Here is a 20222-nt window from a genome sequence, read left to right as displayed (position 1 = left end):
CAGTATTTTAAAACAAGAGGAAATGCAAGTTTCTAACCACAACACAACCTTCTGATGACAAAGTGCCTTTCTTTGGTATTTCAACACTCACACATATGTTGCACCTTTTAAAGAAAACAACTGTTCTTCCTCTGTTAAACACGACAGCAAGGATACCACTGGAAATGTATCAGCAAGTTGCTGTATATGTATGTGCTGAAATGGGTCATTATCATGAGGATGTTGTTTTTGGCCTTTCCTTACCCATGCACTTCCAAATTACTGCTATATTATCAAATATGCACATTTTGAAATCATGATGTTTAATTACTAAAATAATTGGAAATAAAAGCTAGCATTTTCATATACATTTCAGAATTTTAGTTAACATATTTAATCTGTTATGAAAAAAGATTAGAAATAGTGTCTCCAGGCTACAGGCATGCATTAAGTTTATCACCATTATATTTTAAACTGTGTCAAAATAAAAATAAAAATAAAAATAAACCATTCCATAAATAAAACAAATGCACTATAAGTCCACTCACTTTGAATCATGTATTCTGCAATTTTTTTAATAATAAATGAAATGCTAATTAAAAAGTGGATATATGAACATAAAATTCTGATATAAAATATAATGTATGAAAGTAGTATAATTCTATATCAAATATCAGAATGAACGTATCTTTCTAAGTAGTACCTAGTTATGACCTTAAGCACAAAGCAGCATAAAATTACACATATATTTTCAAATCAAATCTTTTTGTTTTTTTATACAGATTTACAGAATTAAACTGTCAACCCTGTTCCTGGAAAGATTCTTGGCAGTAGGTATACTTTTTTTTCTTATTTATCTATTGCTTCGCAATTCAATTTATTTTCATACTATTTGTCTCATAGAATGTTTACATTCTTACAGAAATCATCTTATTAAACTGGACAAGGCACTTCTTGTTGTTACATGTGTATGTGCTGGGATCTTGAATCAGAGCCAAAAACCAACCATTATCACAACCAGACTAAATTTCCCAGGACCCACACCTCATCCTGACTCAACTTCCCCATAACAATGCACGTGAATTCCTGGAATGAGTTTCCCGTTTCCCCACCTCTTCAAATTCCATTTTGCAATGCATCTGGAATATAATAGGTGAGATAGTTGTATGCCTGATTGACCAACCAACCAAGTGTATGACCAAACAATGATTTGCAACAATTAAGCTATTTTTAAGTTTGTCTCAATGAAAGCAATTTTGACGCAATATTTAATACAAAAATATTACGCCAACTTCCTCATTGGCTGAGATCCCGCCCTCACCTGCAGCCTCTCGATGATGTTCCTGTAATCTTTGGAAGTCGTGAGCGTCGAGTCCCTTCTGGATGCGTTGCGAGCGGACATCCTCCAATTGAGGATGGTCTTCTGTACCACATTGTTGGACTTCACAAACAGGTTGTTCACCTGGCTGTCCAAATCCACCGGGATGGCGATCGCTCTGCTCTTGGCTAAATGAGACATGAAAACACAACTATTAAATGCACACTTCATGAATGATGAATTCATTTCCTTAATGGGCAGTCACAATACACCTTTTGTTCCATTGACTACCATTCATACGCATACGAATGCTAAAGACTGGAAACGCATTTCGGTGCATTCCAAAGTTCAAGTTTGGTGAACTCTGACTTGCGAATTCGTATCACGTAAAGACGTGTAACCAATAGGAGATCGATAAGCCATGGGTTGACCTCTTGGCTGAATAAAAGAACGTACATTTTTTCCAGTAAAATAGAGTAGATTATATATTTTTACTTTTTGGATTTATTATTATTTGGTTTATAAAAAAAGACGGCGCAGAGTGTGACGTTATATCACAACCGTTTCAGTCTCTGTAGAAATATTGCGTGTGACCGCAGCTTTATGCTTCAGTCAGGTTTTTATTTGAAACACAACAGAGGATGAATGGAAAGATGGATGGGAATGATGTTATCCTTTAAAGCTCAATCCGTGTGTAAATTTATGGAAAATTGGAATGGTCATGGTCAAATACTTACCCACATCAGACAGGACCTTAATGCAGCTCTCCACTGAGGCTTTCTGAGCAGGAACCAGCCAGTTACAGTGGTAAACTCTGAAAACCCCCTGCAGGAGCTGCACAAACACAGGCTGCCGGGTCTGGAGAAGAAAGAAAACACAACACGAGAGGAAAGGAGAAAGAGAGATTGTAAGATGACTGGGGAAAAGAAATAACAAATTATTAATAATGGTGAACTTGAGAGGAAACTTCTCTGACGGATGTTCAGGTTTTAAAGTGAACAAAACATCTCTACAGAAACCTTTTGGTTCTTAATATGTTGAAATAAAGCAGTAAAGTGGTCCATTTATATGAATGTTCCAGGTTCAATACAAAAGCTCTATCGACAGCATTGGACAATAATTTTGACTCAAATGTCGATGGGTCAAGGCATTCTAGAGAGTTTTAAATGTTGGTTAAAGCACGTACTGTACATTAATTATTCCATAACAGATGTGTATATTTGAGCTTTATACTATAGTTAATGGACATTTGGTTAAATGTTACCAACATAATTCCTGTGACTAGAGTTTGCTGCACGTAAACAGCCCATTTCTGATAACTGGTTTCCAGATATCCACTACCATTCAAAGAAATTAAAGGTAGGGTAGGCAATTTCAGAAAAGCTAGCAATAGCGAGCTAGCTTTTAAAATGGCGTTAAATTACCTAATGACTGTCTGTCTACAACTCTACATAGCCTTACAGAACGCGCTGATGACGTGCGATGTCTGCGTGAGCAGGTGCGCGTAAACAGGGAGGTATGGAAATGCATATGTTGACAGGCAGGTAGAACATCGTATCATTGCATCCGGACTGAATTCAATGATTGGACGAACGTTTTTTGGTCGTGAGACTTCCACAGAAGATAAAAAATATATATATATTTAGACAACTTCTATTACTGATTGCTATCAAGATGTGGAGAGTTTCAACCAGTTTAACAAAAAGTGGTTTATAAAACAATTGCCTACCCTACCTTTAATACTTTTATTCAGCAAAGATGCTTCAAACTGATCAAGTGGTAACAAAGACTCCTATTTCAAATAAATGCTGTTCTTTTTAACAATTTTTTTGTTAAAAAAAAATAAATCCCCGTTTCCACAAAAAAATATTAGGCAGCACAACTCTTTTCAACATTGATATTAATCAGAAATGTTACTTGAGCATCAAATCAGAAATCATATTAGAATGATTTTGAAGCATCATGTGACTGAAGACTGGAGTAATGAGGCTGAAAATTCAGCTTTGCATCACAAGAATAAAATACATTTTTAAATGTGTTTAAATAGAAAACAGTCATTTTAAATTGTAATAATATTTCACAATATTACTGTTTTTACTGTATTTTTGATTAAATAAATGCAGCATTGGTGAGCAGAAAAGACTTCAAAAAATACATTAAAGACCATTTTTATAAAATAAAAAAAATCTTACCAACCCCAGACTTTTTAACACTAGTGTATACTGTCAAAAAAGGAGTTAAACAAATGAGACAAAAAAAAAATGGTAAGTGGCTTAGTTAGTATCATTACTGCACATGTGGAAACACTGAGGGACTGGCTTCTGTGGTCATCCTCAGCATGTTACAGATGCTATCGATAGATCTTAACTTGCATTGTACCTGGCATATTTTTAAAGACAAATCTAAAAAATAAAATAAAATAAAAAATGCCTACATTTGGTCATATTCTACAATTGTTATTGTAGATAAAGGTTAAAAGGTTAACAATTTAAGATGCATTAACACCTCAAGTGACAGAAACTATTTACCAACACGTCTTACCACCAACACAACAGGTGAGAACGCAACACCACTCACAAGTAAAAATGTGTAAAGCTAAGAGGAAGGATGACAAGTTTACCACGCTATATTTGTGAGACTGGTACAAACACTTTCTAGACAACTAGTCTAATATGCCCAAGGGGTAAATTGTGAATTTTAAAGAAAAAGAACACATCATTGTGATCTAGTTTCCACTGAAAAAGGCCTCCTAGACAAGAGACTAACCAAAACTACGTCACCACATTCCATATGCAACCATTGTGAAGTCATTACAAAGTGGTACCTCAGTTATTTTGCCTAAAATGGAGGCCTGCCATAACAAAGAGAGATGGAAGAGATCAGAGATGGAAGCTGTTATGAAGCAACACTTCCAGGAAAGATTGAATGGGGTTTAGGATCTAACACATGACATGGTATTAGGAGGTACTTCCTAATTTACTACGGCAGACTAAAGTACTATTTTTTTTTTTTTTGAACTGTCTGGATCTGGATTGGTCAAACTAACCTAAAGTTTTGATGGTAGTTTAAAGTGTAAATATAAAATATATTTATTTACAATATCTAAAAATATGATACTTCTAAATCAGTGGCAGTCACAACTAATATAAAAAATTCATGAGAATCAACACATTTCCACCCCAGTTCTTGTTACTCGTATATACATTATTGTATTAATGTAATGTCAAAATAAATGATATATTCTGTAATTTAAATAGCATTTAAACATCATAGTAGTATTTATTTACTGTAAAATTGAGAATAATGTAATGTCACAAAATATCTTTATGCAAGACTCATCCTATTTTAACCTGTAAACGAACAGAAAAATCAAAAGTAAAGACTACCTTTTAGTTACAAGCTCTTTTAGTTACAAGCTCTTGAACTTGTAACTAAAAATAAGTCTTTATTGTTGTATTTTACAGGTCAAAATATTATGTATAAAAGCAGAGATAATTTGTGACATCATTACATTATACTCAGTTTTACGGTAAACAGAGAATTGGCTTCATCACGTTGTCTAAAACCAAGAAAGACTGCTTTGAAAATAATGGTACGGTACAATGTTATTTTTGATACAAGATACTATTACAGTTTTTGTTAATATTTTGAATTAGTTTTATATTTTTATATATTCCATTTTTTGATTTTACAGTTTTAGAAATTTAGCCATTTGTATTAGTTTTTTTTAAATGTCTATACAGGTTTTTTTATTTATTATTATTTCAGTTATAGTTTTAGTTATATTCAGTTTAGTTTAGTTTTTTCATATTTTATTTTATTTCAGTTAACATCATTTATTTTATTTCAAATTTATTTCATTTTAGTTATATTATTAGTTATGTTATTTAGTTTCAAATAATATCCCTGGTCGGTTCAGTACCGACAAATATAGTCATTTTATCCGTGCACATAGATTATTTCATTACTACTGAAAAGTCAGACGTGCTACATGGAAAGACGGTTAGTTTTGCTGCACTGTATTATTAACACTACAAACATGTGTTTGCAGGCAAGATCGGCCCTAGTTTCTCACGTTGCGAAATGGAGATGTGGGAAGTCTGCGTGTGCTGATGTGCAAGACCATGAGAGAAGAGAGTTCTTGGTAAGCTCTGGTCAGTGCGTCAGTCACCAGTGGTAAGGCCGATTCTTTAGAAACCCACGAGTGTGACGAAACCGCCTGAATTTCTACAATCCTATGGGTACCGGCGGGTTGGGGCTAGATTAGAGGAGGGGCTTTACAGATACTCACATACATATGACGTGCCACCTAAGCCAGGAAGGGGTGAAGAGGGGTAAGATATTATCTGGAGGGGTTATTTTCCATTTATGAAAGATAACAGAATATGTACTTCAAAGAAATCAAACAGTTGTAGATAAGATGCAAATGGTGGTAAACCAAAATTGAACTGAAACTAGAAGCATCATATACTAAACATTTGCACATATATGAGGAGTATCTACTGTTGTATTGGGGTCATTACCTGTAAACTAGTGCTCTGGTCGGAGAAAGGCGAGCTGAAAAATGTTGTCACAATACTCATCACGGTTTCAGTCACGTAGCTTTCTAACGTGGTGTCGGCATGTTTGCGGTCGCTTGTATTGTTGCAGACCTGGATGCAAAACAACCATATAGAATAGACAGAATTATTGTGGGCTTGAGTCATTTGCTTCAGTAAGCACAGTCAGAACATACACTGATTCACTCCTTTTTTATGCACCAAAAAGGAGATGCAGATGTTTAGCAATCATAAAAATAAAACGCAAATCATACCACAAATAATGAATCACTCCTACTCTACTCACACAGACAATTAAACAATGTTAGTGGAACACTAGCTAGCAAGAGATTGGTACTTTTTGGTACTTTACACCAAAACGATTCATTGGGGTTGAGAAAAATCCCCAAAACGGCTTCCATTACCCTGCATATGTCGACTAGAAAGTTCTCAAAGAGCTTCCACATGTGGTTGCTGGTGTAGATCTCCTTCATTTCGACCTCTGTGTCCACGTAGCAGTGGTTCAGGAAGTTTATATATGCAATTTTCACCTAAGAAAGGACAAAGAGTATACACGCAACTTAATTTTGCTACAAATTATATCAAAGCAAGTCACATTCTGGGGCTGCTTGACCTGGAGAGATGAGATCATTTAGGCCAGTGGTTTTAAAGCAGGGTTCCGGGGCCCACTATGGGGCCTTTGCAAACTCAGCAAACTTCAAAAGGGGCCACGGAATTACTTAAAATGAATTTGTGGTGAGCATAAGACACATAAGACACACAAAAACGTACTGGTTCCAAACTTTTAAATAGGTAGTGTTAATATAAAAAAATGACAAAAATGTGTGATTTTTATTTATTTTTAATCAGTGGCTATCACTAATATGTTTACGTATGCATTTATGTTCATTTTAATATCACCTAGTTTGCATGTCTCCTCGAAAATATATTTGATGAATTCCTTAGAAAGAAAAAAAAGAACTGTACCAAATTAAATCATGCTTTCACTTCCTGAGTAGTTTTTGGTTAATGCATTTTCTGAGAAACGACTGTCTGGTTCACATGTCCATTTTACCCCTAATAAAGGCCATTGGGACATTAACAAAAAATTCATGAGAATCAATCACATCTGTTTTATGCATTCAAAAAAATTCATAAAAAAATTATTAATTGTTTGTTTGTTTTATGTATTAAAATATTCTAACTGAATCGAAATGCAAAAAAAAAAAAAAAAAAAAAAAGGGTGTTATATGTGTGTGACACAATTATATGTTTAAACTTCTTTTAACTTCTGGAATCACAACATTACTTGTGGTTGATTAACTCAATATATCTCCCAGTATGTGTTAGTAAAATAGTTTAAAAACAGCTTTTGATTACTGTGTTGAAAACCCTGCCAAACGTTGGACTTGTCTGGTACTTACTGCAGCTTATTCTAGCCAATAATCACCCACTTAGACAAGAAGAGTCCATCTGACCAACATGTAAAGCGACCGTTCACGGTTTGATTTGTTTCTATTGGCCATTTAGGGGATGGTAAACAGATGCTACCACAATAAAATGTTGAGGAACAACATTCAAACTATGCGGCATTAAGCTGTAGACCACCAACCTCAGGGATGCAGTCTTTGTGCGTGACCACACGGACAATATCATCCAACGGCAGCAAGGAGTTGCACTTGATCTCGGTGTAGACGTTTTTGCCCTCCGTGCAGACGGCCAGCAGCTCCACCAGGTGGATGTGGTACATGAGCGGGCTATTTTCATCCATTCGTTCACGCTCCGAACGCATCATCTGGACCAGAGTCTGGAAGGAGGCCCGGTCATTATAAAACACCAAGACATCCTCCCCAGAATTCACCAACTGCAGAAAAAGGGAGATTTAACATTAAAATCACAGGAATAATTCGAAAAACTGAAATAATTTCATCATGTCAGCCACACACCTCGGCCATTACAATATCCTGGCATTTCTTGATGAACTTGTTCTCTGCCTTGACGATGGTCTGCAGGAACTTCAGGTACTGCACGTGCCTGCCGTGGGACTCTATGCAGTGGACGAAGTGCTGCACGACCCGCTCGTTCATCTCACTGCACAGCTGAAAGTTGTTCATGAATATGTGCTGCATCGTGATGGCCTCCAGGATCTACAGAAGATAAAATCAGATATATGCAGATGAAATAATCAATTTAAAAACAAACACTGTGGCGGCGACGTCCTGCTTGTTCAAGAACCCCAGAAAAAAGGACTTTCATTCGAATTGAGCAAAAAGTAGTGTGTGTGGTGCTGAAACACCCCATTTTCAAAGATTATGGTTTTCAATTTGCACAGGACAAACTGACTTTATGACCAGTAACAGGTAAAGCGAATACTGTTGATCATTGCCCTGGCCTCCAAATTCCCCAGATCTCAATCCAATTGAGCAACTGTGGGATGTGCTGGACCGACCAGATCGATCCACGACGGCTCCACCTCACAACCTACAGGACTTGAAGGATCTGCTGCTAACACCTTGGCCTAATGGTTAGAGAGTCAGACTGGTAACCCGAAGGTTGCTGGTTAAATTCTCAATAGCGGCAGGAAATAACTGAGGTGCCCTTGAGCAAGGCACCTAACCCCCAATCGCTCCCCGGGCACCACAGTAAAAATGGCTGCCCACTGCTCCAGGGTGTGTGTCCATGGTTTGCTGTATGTGTGTTCAACACTCACTACTCCTTATGTGTGTGCACTAACTTGGATGGGTTAAATGCAGAGGACAAATTCTGAGTATGGGTTTCCAGTACCATACTTGGCCTTCACATGTCACTTTCACTTTCAGATACCACAGGACACCTACAGGGGTCTTGTAGAGTCCACGCCTCAGCGGGTCGGCGCTGTTTTGGCAGCATGCATAGGACCAAAGGCATATTAGGCAGGTGGTCATAATGTTTTGGCTCATATTTAAAATATATACTTCACTGTAATGGTTTTTATTTATCAAATCTGCTATTCAAGTTGCCAAACCTCTGTCCAATTACTAATTTTGCAGTGAAAACATCAATTCACAATAAGGAGTTTGACATCCAACATCCCAAAAAAGTAAATTGAAATTTTCATTTCATGAGCCTAACAACACCCAAACAGTGCAATTAACACATCGTAACATTCAAATCCAGCACAAATATGACCATAATTAGTCATGATGAACTATGAATCATCGTCATGTTGCTCTAAAATTTGTTTGAGATGTAGCAATATGGAAACTGAGAAGCTCCGTCATTCTCACCAGCCCCCGGCCGACACTCGTCCAGAGTGATCAAGCACAATAGCTTCCCTGATGTGTGTCTGAGTCTGAGATGAAGAGCTCACCCCAGGATTGAGGAACAGGTTGATGTGTTTGTGGAGGAGGGCCTGGTTCTGCTGGTTTCCTGCGCAGAAGTTCTGAAGAAACTCGTGAGCCAGTTTCATGATCTCTTGCATTCGGACGTCCTCGCCCTGGAAAAATGAACATCGCTGTTCATTAACACACTATTTTTCCCCATTTTTTTTTTTTTTGAAGTAGGGAAAAATGTTATCAGTTTATAATTTTAAAGTAAATAAGAGACATTAATTTATTGTTGTAATTAAATAAAACAAGACTAGAACAGAATGCCTTCACAATAATTAATAAAGTAACAACTTGTCATTCCATTAGTGAGTCTGATTCATTTCAGTTTATTTCAGATAATAACTGCTCTGACTGAATCATAAGTGTTTTTTTATTCACTAAAAAGAAAAGGCTCATAGGAGTCTTTCTTTCAAGGAATGGACTAAACTAGATGTGTTGCATGTTTCTGTTCAAAGTCCCTTTCAAGGAAACTGCATGCTTTTGATTCAGTCGAAAGATTCTGAATTTTAAGAGTCATTAATTCAGGAATGTATCGTGCTGTAGATTCAGTAGCAGTGTAGTGGAATGGCTTTCAGTATGGTTTTCCATCCGCATCGGCTGAAGAATGCACATTTGAGATGCATTAACAGAACAAAATGTCATGAAAATCATTCTGTGAGTGCCACACTCATAGGACTCGAGTACACAAGAACACACTCATATACTGCACCTTCTCATAAGGGATCTGCAGCAGCTCAAGCACCACTGAATGAGCTCCCATGTTCCTCAACAGCCTCTGCTGCTGTTTCTTACTCTTCTTCCCAGACGGTCCTTCCTGCACACACAGCTTGCTAAGACGCAGGAGGATCTAGAGAGAGAAAGACAGACAGATGATGAGCTGAAGAGGAGAAAATGAAGTGAAAAAACACTTTTTAATCAAAGCAACTCAAACTGCAAAAGCTGTTACATGTGGTGCTAATTCCTCCAGCACTGGTTAATTGGATCTACTTTAGTTAAGGAGGCTACATAATTAGCTTTGCCAGTGTTTATGATCTTTGACTACATCAACAGACTGCTAGCTTACAAAGCTTACTGTGCATGAGCACGTGAACAACACTTTACCTCTTTCACGTCCTTGTAATTGTCACTGCCACTTCCGTCTGCCTTTTTTTTGTCTGAACCAGAGTCTCTCTGCATAAAGAGCAGCAAACGAACAAAGGCTAAATGAAGCAAGTGTGAATATTGCATTCTATTGAAATAATAAGTGTCAATGTGTAATGAAAATGGCCTCAGAGTAAAAAAAAAAAAAAAAAAGGGTTTAAAATATAAGATATAAGATTTCAATTACTAGAAAAAAGCAACAATTCCCTTTTTTTACTAATATATATATATATATATATATATATATATATATATATACACACATATATATACATATATACACACACACACATATACTGTATATAGTTTGAATTTTTGCAGTACTTGGTGGCATAAAATAAATATATATATATATATATTTTTTTTTTTTATAATTGTATCAAATGATTTAAAAAATCATTATACTCATCAAAATTAAATTCATCAAAAAAATCCTGGTAAAATCTTAACATGGTTGGTATCTTAATCTTAACATATGCAGCACAACTGTTTTCAACATTGACAATAATATATATATATTTTTTAAATCATCTTATTAGAATGATTTCTAAAGGATCATATGACGCTGAAGACTGGAGTAATGATGCTGGAAATTCAGGTTTGCATTACAGGATTACAACAAATTAAATTACATTTTTAAATATATTAAAATAGGAAACAGTTATATTTCACAATATTACAATCTTTACTTTATTTTTGATCAAATAAATGCAGCCTTGGTGAGTATGAGAGACCTCTTTTAAAACATTGCATATCTTAGCAAGCCCACTTTTTAGGCGGGTGTGTACATTAATATGGCAATATAAGCCAAGACTACAAAAGACCTCTGCTTTAAATAATAAATGTTCCCACCTTCTTTTTGTGGTCAGACTCTGCTGGGAGTCCGTCCCCTGCATCCATGCCATCATCACCCTGTCGCTTGTACACCCAGAGCTCAGACTTTTCCACATTAGATCGCAGCTGGTCAAGGTCCGATTTGATTTGCTTGTAGTTGTCTACATCCTGACTGGTCACTAGAAGCTGAACCTACAGGGGAAAAAAGAAGCACTGCATGAAGTTGCATGAAAAATGTACTTACAAAACTATTACCTTGTGGGCAATTCCACGCAAAACTGTCACATCCATAACGCCAACTAAATACCATGGCATTGTGTTGGCGTTATGGATGTGACAGTTTTGCGTGGAATTGCCCTTGTATCATTGTGTTAAATAAATACCTGTTTGAAAGCCATGAGCACTTCTTGTCTCTGACTGAAGTGCCTGAAGAGCAGATGTAGCGCTCCAGACACAAGCGGTGGATAGTCGTGCATGGTAAGGTGCAGCAGAACCCTCAAAAATGTCCTGCCACCATGATCATCAAGATCCAGAGGCGTGTTCTCCTCGCTGAGTTCAGAAAAATAGTTTCATACTTGCGTACTCTTACAAAGACTTTTGCAGCTTCTCGTTCAAGAAATGAATCCTTACCTTCCACCAAAGATTCCTTCTGCTTGCTCTTCAATGTTCTCAAAGTCCAGAGCTGTGAAACAAACAGAAACACTCTTATAATCTTTAGAGTAACTCACAGGTGATAGTGATTAGGGAATACTGTGTACCTGGGATACTGTTGGGCCCGTCTGCATTTGCAGCTGGCATTGCATCCGTTTGCATGTTGCTCTCGTCAAACTCTCGTTTGAAGATGCACAACAAGCAGGAGATCCTGTAGTCCAGTCGTACATTCAGAATAAACTGAAAAAAAAACAAAAAACACAAGGTTCGGTATTTTAAGCAGATTTGTACTCTAATATTTCTTGCAGTAACTATTGTGGTTCCTCAGATTGGATTTACTGGATATATTGTATATTTTCAAAGGGCTAAAATAAAATAATAATAAATAAAAAAAAAGAATACTTACAGTATATTTAATAATACATATAATAATATTAATATATTTTAAGCAAAAAAGCTGCAAAATAAAATGAATAAAAAACAATACTTTTTAAAAATTATATATATATATATATATATATATATATATATATATATATATATATATATAACATATTTTAAGCTTAAAAAGGTTGCATATAAAATAAACAAAAACAAAACATAGCTACACTATATTTTTGAGCTCAATCAATTATTTTTATTTCCTTTTTTTCCCCATTTCTATTTTCATTTTCTGTATTTAATGGGGCTATTTGTAAGAATTTTTATGTATTTAATTCATGTATTCATTTTTTGTTGCCAATGTATGAACAGCTTGTAACGAATTTTTTTTTTAAACGAGACCTTCCCCAACTTCCTAGGTTATCTATGAAAGCCTGAAGACTGACTTTTATGTGAAAGACTCAGGACATTTTAGCCCGGGGAAAAACAAAAAGAGTTACCGCTGTCAATTTTACTCTGTGTTTATTTTGTTATTGAGAAGAAAGCATGCAGCACATATTTACATATTAATCTCAACTTTCAGCAGCGTGGATGGCGCCTGGATGTTTGTTAACAGTATATCGCGGCAAAGGTTTTTCTACATTTTTACTTCTGAGCAAAAAATGACCTCCAACGTGAGTATATCTGGGCCTTGAATCACGTTCAGTCTCTTGTACATTACACAGCCCGTTCTCATCCCAAGGCGTCATATATTGACGCTTTTGACATTTCGTCTACATCGAACGCACATGGCACCCTTTAGCGTCAATATGAGACGCAGATAGAAATGGGCCAGAAGGCGCCTCCTAGCGGTCTAACCCTATCCCTACACTACACCTAAACCTACCCATAACCGAACAAAGCTCTGTGCGTCTCATATTGACGCTAAAGGGTGCCATGTGCGTTCGATGTAGACGAAATGTCAAAAGCGTCAGTATTATGACGCCCAAGGATGAGAATGCGTTGACATTACATGTGTACGAGTGCGAGCACAAGCAATAAAATTGCCAGCTGCAGTTCACTTAACGGCCACCGGTGTCGCTAATAACAAGGGTTTCTGAAGTCTACATATAGCCCTTTTAATGATGTGTTTTTAATTACCTGTAGGATCTCTATGATCTTTAGTTTGGTGTCCATCACCAGAATGTCTTCTTTCTCTGGTTCTGTCTGAGTCTTAACCACATCACCATCTGGGGGTGTTGTGGGGGTTATGGGTAAGAATCCACCCCCTCTTAGGACCACCTGGGTCATTAGCTCCCCAACGCCATGGATGGATTTCATTACATTGCTACCTGATAAAAACATAACCAACAAAGTGTTAAAACTTCTGATTAAACATGTCTCCTTTTACATTTGAGGTCTTGGTGATTGTTTGAATATCAATAGCAGAACCAAAGGATGTTGAGCTTTCTGATCTATAGACTCAAACTGTTATAATATGAGAACACGATCATAAATCGAGATTTACTTTTGGTCTCGTCTCCCTTTTCCATTTTGTTTATAGGATAGATAGTGCTGAGGTGAACGCAGTCCAAAATGGCCAACAGGATCTTGGTCAAACGCAACAAGTCGCTGAAGTTGTAAAAGCCAAAGTAAATGAGGTTTCTTGCTAAATTCACAACCTTAGTAGAAACAAAAAGACACAGAAGAGTTAGCCACATCCAAAACGACCCACGTTTCTCACGCTTCGATGTTGGTTGGGTGGCTTACCTCAAAAGTAAGTTTGTTTTTCTCTATATCAGAGAAAGGAATGTTTTGACAGACCACATCTCTGAGGTAGTTCTCAACAAAATCCATCGTGAGCGCAAAGCGTTCCTTTATCTCGTCTCTACTGGTTCCATCATTATCATAGCTAAAACAAAAAGACAACATTAACTAGACCATTTTGGTCTGGTAGAGACAAAAAACAATAACAGAAACCTAATAATGTAAGTGTGTGTACAACGTTGTACAACATACTCATCGATAGCAATTTTGGAAGGGATCTCGGACCACAGCCTGGCATATTTCACAGGCATGACCTGTTCCTGAGGGTCACGGTCCACGTGCATGTGAAGCATCAGTCGGCAGAAGGAGGCACGAAGGTCATAGGGCAGGTCTTCATCCGACATGCAGCGCAGGATCAGGTCCACATCCAGCTGACCTGATATCTTCTCAATGGCCAAGTACTGGCGGTCCAAACACATCCGTGCAAACAGGTTCAGCTGGTATCTGAGGAAGAAATGAACCAGGAGAGCAAGTTACTGAGAGAACTGATGTTTTGATTTGGTTTTATGCCATATATACTTGTACTTTTGTACTTGAAAACATTGAATCAATGTCAGTTTTGGGTTTTGTCCTGATTAACATTGAACCTTAGTTTATTTCCTCTTGGCTGACCTGTAGTAGCTAATGATCTCCAGGTCATCTTTCTGTCCTTCTTTGGCATCCTGTGCCAGCTCTCTGACGCTCTTACTCTTGATCTCCTTCGTGCGGTCCTTCCAAAACAACCACACCTCCTCCTCATCCTCCTCTGACTCCACGGGACCCTCTCCAGACTCGACCTCAAACCGAGATAGCACCAGCCTGAGGAGAGACATAAAGACTTTTAAATGGAGCTAGCAACAAAGAACTCTTAATTATGACCTAGAATGTCAAAAAGGTCAAAATAATTTGGAACATTTCGCACATGTACAAAGTGTCACATTTACATAATTTTCATGATGTTTTTTTCTTTGAAACACGTCATGTGGAACCTATTACTTGTCCCTAGCCATACAGAAAGACACAGATAATGTTCATCACTGCATTTAATTGATTTAAAGTAGGTCACTTGCAAACCGAATTATCCTGTGCAGCATTTTCAAAGAATTGCTTAGTACTTATCAAGTGTGACCCAAGACCATAAATAAATAACATTAAAAAAGTTCAGGGTCCGTCTTTTACCTTCATATGTATATTCAACTGAAAATGAAACTTTTAATGACTTCCGCAGTCTCAAAATTATTCAATCCCCTGAATAGAATCCCTCACAACAGCACAAATCTGCAAAACTAAAGGCTTCATTAGTTGCACCAGGTGTGCCTGAGCTAGAACACATGAAATATCCGAACTGACAAGGTTTGTTGAGTGCATGTTAGAAATATGATGCTGAAAATTCAGCTTTGCATCACAGGAATTAATTACATCTTAAGATATTATTGTAAATATGCATTGGTGAGCAAAAGAGACTTCTTTAAAAAAACGACAGACTTCTGAATGGTAGTGTATATTAACATTATCTTAAATAAAGATAATAACTAAATAATTCACTACACATAGCAATATTGCAAGTGCAAGTGAACCTGTATTTAATACGGTCTTGGTTACATTCTCTTTTACTTGGTTCATAGTTTTCAAAAATGTCTCACTTGGTCTCTATAAGGATGTCAGCATTGGCGGGGTTCAGCACTGCGTTGCAGATCAGCTCCTGAGTTACTGGGATGGACTTGTTCATGGACACACACAGATCGGACAGGTAGTCCAGAAACCTAAACATAACAAGCACAACTACAACTGCAACTACATATCAACAAACTTTCATTAGAGTATTAATAGACTGTAGTAGACTGTTAGGTTAGGGTTAGTGTTAAGTTGACATGTGCTTGTAAAGTTACTTATAGTCAGTAAAATGTCAGTTGGGTGAGCATCACAATAAAGTGTTAGCAGACCGTCTACTAATACTAATGAGAGTTAATTGACATGAAGTTACAAAGTTTCTTATAGTTAGTAGAATGTCTAAAGTGGACCATAGAAATACAGTGTTACCCATTGAAACATTCCAGACTTCAATCCATCTATCTGGTTACTTATATGGTATATTAGAACAAAAAAGTGCTGCTCTCAAACTTTTAGATAGAAAAGCTCTTTTGTCTTTGCAGCACATTCTCTCCCACCTGGGTTCACGATTTTTCCTCACAAGGCTGACAAACGTGTCAATTTCTGCCGCCGTGATGTGCTTCTCCAAGAGTTTGCGGTTGTTGTGGAGGAGGGCCGTTATCGTATCCTCAGCCAACACGTCGTAGCCGATCTGTTTCTGCATGAAGCGGAACTGCTTGGCGATGTATTCCTAGACAGAGGGCACAAGGGGACAAAGTGACTCATTCTGTTCTTTCATACACCAGACCTGTCACCCATTCCCTTTTGGAGTCGGTTTTACTTTCAATACACATCCACATGAGGATGAGGGATGAATCCATAAAAACTTTGAGGGACGATATAGTCTATAGGTTAAAGCCCCATAAGGATTGTTATTGGGAACATGTACTGTTTGCTTGGATTAAAAGTGTCAGCTAAATGACAAAATATTTGAGCTGTCAATCAGAGATAACTTATTAACTGAAACTAAAATCATAAAAGTCATTATTTAAAAAAAAAAAAAAAAAACACTAACTGAAATCAAATAGAATATAAAAAAATATTTTTAAGCTGGTTTCCAAGGCAACATTTCTCATTTTCATTTAAAGTCGATGTACAAAATTAAATAAACTAAACTAAAACTGAATACAAAACTATATAGACATACAGTATTAAAAAAAAAAAAAAAAACTAATAAAAACACTGAACAAAATGACTAAAACTTTAACTGAAATGAAAACAGAAATATACAAGTAAAATCCAATTAAAAATATTAACACAAAAGCTATTATAGTATATCAATGATTCTAAAACATCACTGCTGTCAATCAAATTTTTTATATTTGAGAAATACAGCAAAGGACTTTTTTTTCTTCTTTTTCTTTTTTGAGAGTGAATTTGTGGGTGAACATGGGAACTTCAGCTGTCAAATAGAATAAATAAACAATGTTAAATAAAACTAAATGCATTAAATATTTTTAATTAATCGCATTGGTTATTGCATTACCATTGAAAATTAAATATTGCAGAATTCTGAAACATTAAGTTTAAGTTAAAAGTTTAAGGTAAGGTGGCATTACACAGTTTCTAGAAATGTTTCAAGAGCTTAAAAGGCACTCATTAGAGAGGTGTGAACCACAGGAAGTCACAATCATGCCTGCAGAAACAGATAACATCTTGAAGTTCATGAATATATCTGATCAAATCAAAAAGAAGGCAAGCGTACTTCACTGACGGCAAAATAGGCTTTCAATAAAACTTGGCTGCCTATAGTAGAAAGTAAAAAAAAATGTTTTATGTATATTTAAATTGGTGCTACCTGACAAATGAAAACAGAGAAAAAGGCTTCTGTCTTCCTTTTTCCCAAATAGGTAGAAAAGCTTCAACACCCATAATGCACTGGGCATGTTGCCATCCAAGGCCACTCCCATTCTGCTATGGATACTTACCAGTCAAATACAGTCTTGCTTTATAAGGAAATACTTCTTAGCAAACACATAATGATTTCAACTTTTTATTGTTCCCGGGTGCAAGAATTCAAAGAGTAAATGTTCAGCGGAAGTGAGTTAGCATCCAGCGCGTGAAGCAGCGGCTAAAAGCTGCAAAGAATCGTAAATACAGAGAGAACGCCGCAATGGAAAGTCTGAAAAATTCTGCATGTTTGTAGTAAGCCCTAGGATTTTCTAGGAGTTCTTGTTCACCTGTTGAAATGCAGTCCCACAATATACATATATATTTAAAAAAAAAAGATTAAAACAATAATGAAATGCACAATTTTATGAGGTCTATGGTTGAACTTCCACTTTGGCTGGTGTTTCTGCAGACCCACCTGGTTCTTCCTGTAGTCCTGCTGTGAATGTCGCAGCACACGGTAGCACAGTCTGCAGATGTGCCTGAAGGGGGCATGTCTCTGGTCACCCAGCTCCTCCAGACGCAACATGGGACCATCACCACTGTCTGTGAACGGGGCCTGAAGAAGCTTGAAGATCTATAGATGGAGGGAGAATGGAGACTGGAATGAATACTACTTCTGATGTATCTATTGCATCTAAACACAGTCTCAGGAAACAATCAGCCTGACCAAAAAGTTAAGAGGTTTAAGTTTGCAAAATACTTTTTTGAGCCTTGACATTTAAATCAAGATGATTGCAGATGTTCTAAAATCTGCAATCTGCAATTGCCATTTAAAAATAAATACTGAATATTCTGACATTGTTTCTCCCTCTAATGTTATTCTTAACCTAAAAATGTACATTTTGGTGAGAAGGACATGTCTTTTAAGCTCTCCTAGAGGTGAAATGTGAGGTATTGAAGAAAATCCTACTTGTTTCAAGATATTCTGCTCTCTCATGAGTTTCTGCCGTTCACGGTTGGGTTTATTGACCATGATCTCCAGCACATCCTGTCCATTGTTGGGAATGTCCACCACAAAAAACACAAGATCCTCTAGAAGTTTAGTGACAAACCTACAGAATGCGGAGAGAAAAGAAAATCATGGTAATTATAATGTCAGGTTAAATTCTAGGGACAAAATCTGTTGAAAATGTTGTATATTCTTATATACCGTTATCAATTGCCACACTGAAACAACATGAAGTGTTAACCGAGGTCGCAGCAAAAGCATATAGTCAGGAGTCACTAAAGCACTTCCCAAGCACATTCCTATTCCAGAAAGTCTCAGGGGTTGTACCTTCTCTCATTCTGGGTGATCGTGCCCTTCTCCAGTTTGCCAGCGATGGATGCCAACACTTTGCTGGCATCGTTGGCAAAGTCTAGGTCCCTCACCTCAGCTGGAGGGACTGGCACAATGGCGAAGGCCTCTTTATCTTCTTTGACAGGAGATGTGCCAATCTGAAAGGGAAAACAAACCGTAATTGAGTGCAACACTAATATCATGAGCAATGTTATGTTGAAGATGACATCTATTTTAACGCAGTTGTTTTTTACAGAGATCCTACACATTTTTCATTTCAAAATTCCATATTTTCCTGACTCAAATTTCCAAACTTCTCTGTAGATTTTTTTTTTAAGTAAATGGTTTCAGCATTGTGTTTGAATATAGTATAGTCACCTATAATTATTTTTTATTTTATTTTTTTTCCCATTGGTCTTCTCGAAGTGACATGTAATGTGCTTACTTAAACATTTTATTTCCTGCATATATTCATCTCTGACCCATCAGTGTGATACGGATCACCAAACAGCAAATAGTAGTCTGATTTAGATGATTGTTTGCTGCTTTATCTGTTGCTGGTTTCAGTGGCACACACACATTCAATTAGTGGTTCAAAAGAGACTTGCTTAAGGTAAAGAAAAACATATATGAAAATATGTGCCTTAAATTCATTCAGTCGTGTTCGACAATCACAAAACGGTCACTAAACTTTTGCCGTTACTCTGCTTGCATGATACATTTATTTTTAGAATTATTATAATTACTTAATTTTATATTTTAGAAAACTGAGGGGGAAATAGTCTGGAAACAAATATTTTTCCATATTGTTTTCTTTTGTCTCCATCCAGACCTGGAAATTACTCAAATCAAATTGCATACTTTTCCAAACTGCGTATGAACCACTTTCTGATTCACCTAGATTTTATTAAAATATTTCATCACAACATATTAATTATATTTAAAACATTTTAAATAATAATAATATAAGCAACATTAAGTTTAAGGCAATCCACAATCTATTTTTACATTCTTTACATTTTTACATTCTACATAGACTAAATATAATAAAAATACCATAGTGAAATATTTTAGTAATTAATATTTATTATTATTATTATTATTAATTTTAATCATCATCATTATTATTATTATTATTATTGTCATTATTATCAGCAACATTAAGCTGAAGACGACAGCTATTAAAATAATTTGTTATACATTCTATAACTTCCGATTTTACATAGACTTTTTTTATTTTTATGTTTCACTGTGGCATATTAATTATATTTCAAATAATATTTACATTTATTAAAATATAACAACAGCAGCAATAATAATAATGGTGATAATAATCATAATAATAATAATAACAATAAATAATAATAATAATAATAATAATAATAATAATAGTAATAGTTGCTAAA

At 36.2% G+C, this 20222-nt stretch overlaps 1 protein-coding gene across 10 annotated transcripts in view; it reads right to left on the bottom strand.

Annotated features, from left to right (window-relative positions):
• itpr1b (inositol 1,4,5-trisphosphate receptor, type 1b) overlaps positions 1-20222 on the bottom strand; it is a 129287-nt gene that overhangs the window by 70257 nt on the left and 38808 nt on the right. For all 10 annotated transcript variants that reach the window (XM_082155436.1, XM_082155438.1, XM_082155442.1 and 7 more), the window contains 23 exons: positions 18814-18974; positions 18448-18589; positions 17953-18111; positions 16163-16335; positions 15638-15757; positions 14628-14813; positions 14208-14459; positions 13959-14100; positions 13717-13870; positions 13350-13540; positions 11936-12068; positions 11808-11859; positions 11561-11726; positions 11196-11369; positions 10305-10373; positions 9913-10050; positions 9185-9310; positions 7782-7982; positions 7448-7699; positions 6261-6386; positions 5821-5949; positions 2035-2155; positions 1301-1485 (listed from right to left, as the gene is read on the bottom strand). In XM_082155436.1, coding sequence (XP_082011562.1) covers positions 1301-1485; positions 2035-2155; positions 5821-5949; positions 6261-6386; positions 7448-7699; positions 7782-7982; positions 9185-9310; positions 9913-10050; positions 10305-10373; positions 11196-11369; positions 11561-11726; positions 11808-11859; positions 11936-12068; positions 13350-13540; positions 13717-13870; positions 13959-14100; positions 14208-14459; positions 14628-14813; positions 15638-15757; positions 16163-16335; positions 17953-18111; positions 18448-18589; positions 18814-18974 — 3552 coding nt within the window. The remainder of the gene's footprint in view (positions 1-1300; positions 1486-2034; positions 2156-5820; positions 5950-6260; positions 6387-7447; positions 7700-7781; positions 7983-9184; positions 9311-9912; positions 10051-10304; positions 10374-11195; positions 11370-11560; positions 11727-11807; positions 11860-11935; positions 12069-13349; positions 13541-13716; positions 13871-13958; positions 14101-14207; positions 14460-14627; positions 14814-15637; positions 15758-16162; positions 16336-17952; positions 18112-18447; positions 18590-18813; positions 18975-20222) is intronic.

Source organism: Leuciscus leuciscus (assembly GCF_965113295.1).
Source record: "Leuciscus leuciscus genome assembly, chromosome: 23".
NCBI classification, from domain to species: Eukaryota; Metazoa; Chordata; class Actinopteri; order Cypriniformes; family Leuciscidae; genus Leuciscus; species Leuciscus leuciscus.
Note: the sequence above shows the minus strand (reverse complement) of the source record. Positions and strands in the feature narration are given on the sequence as shown.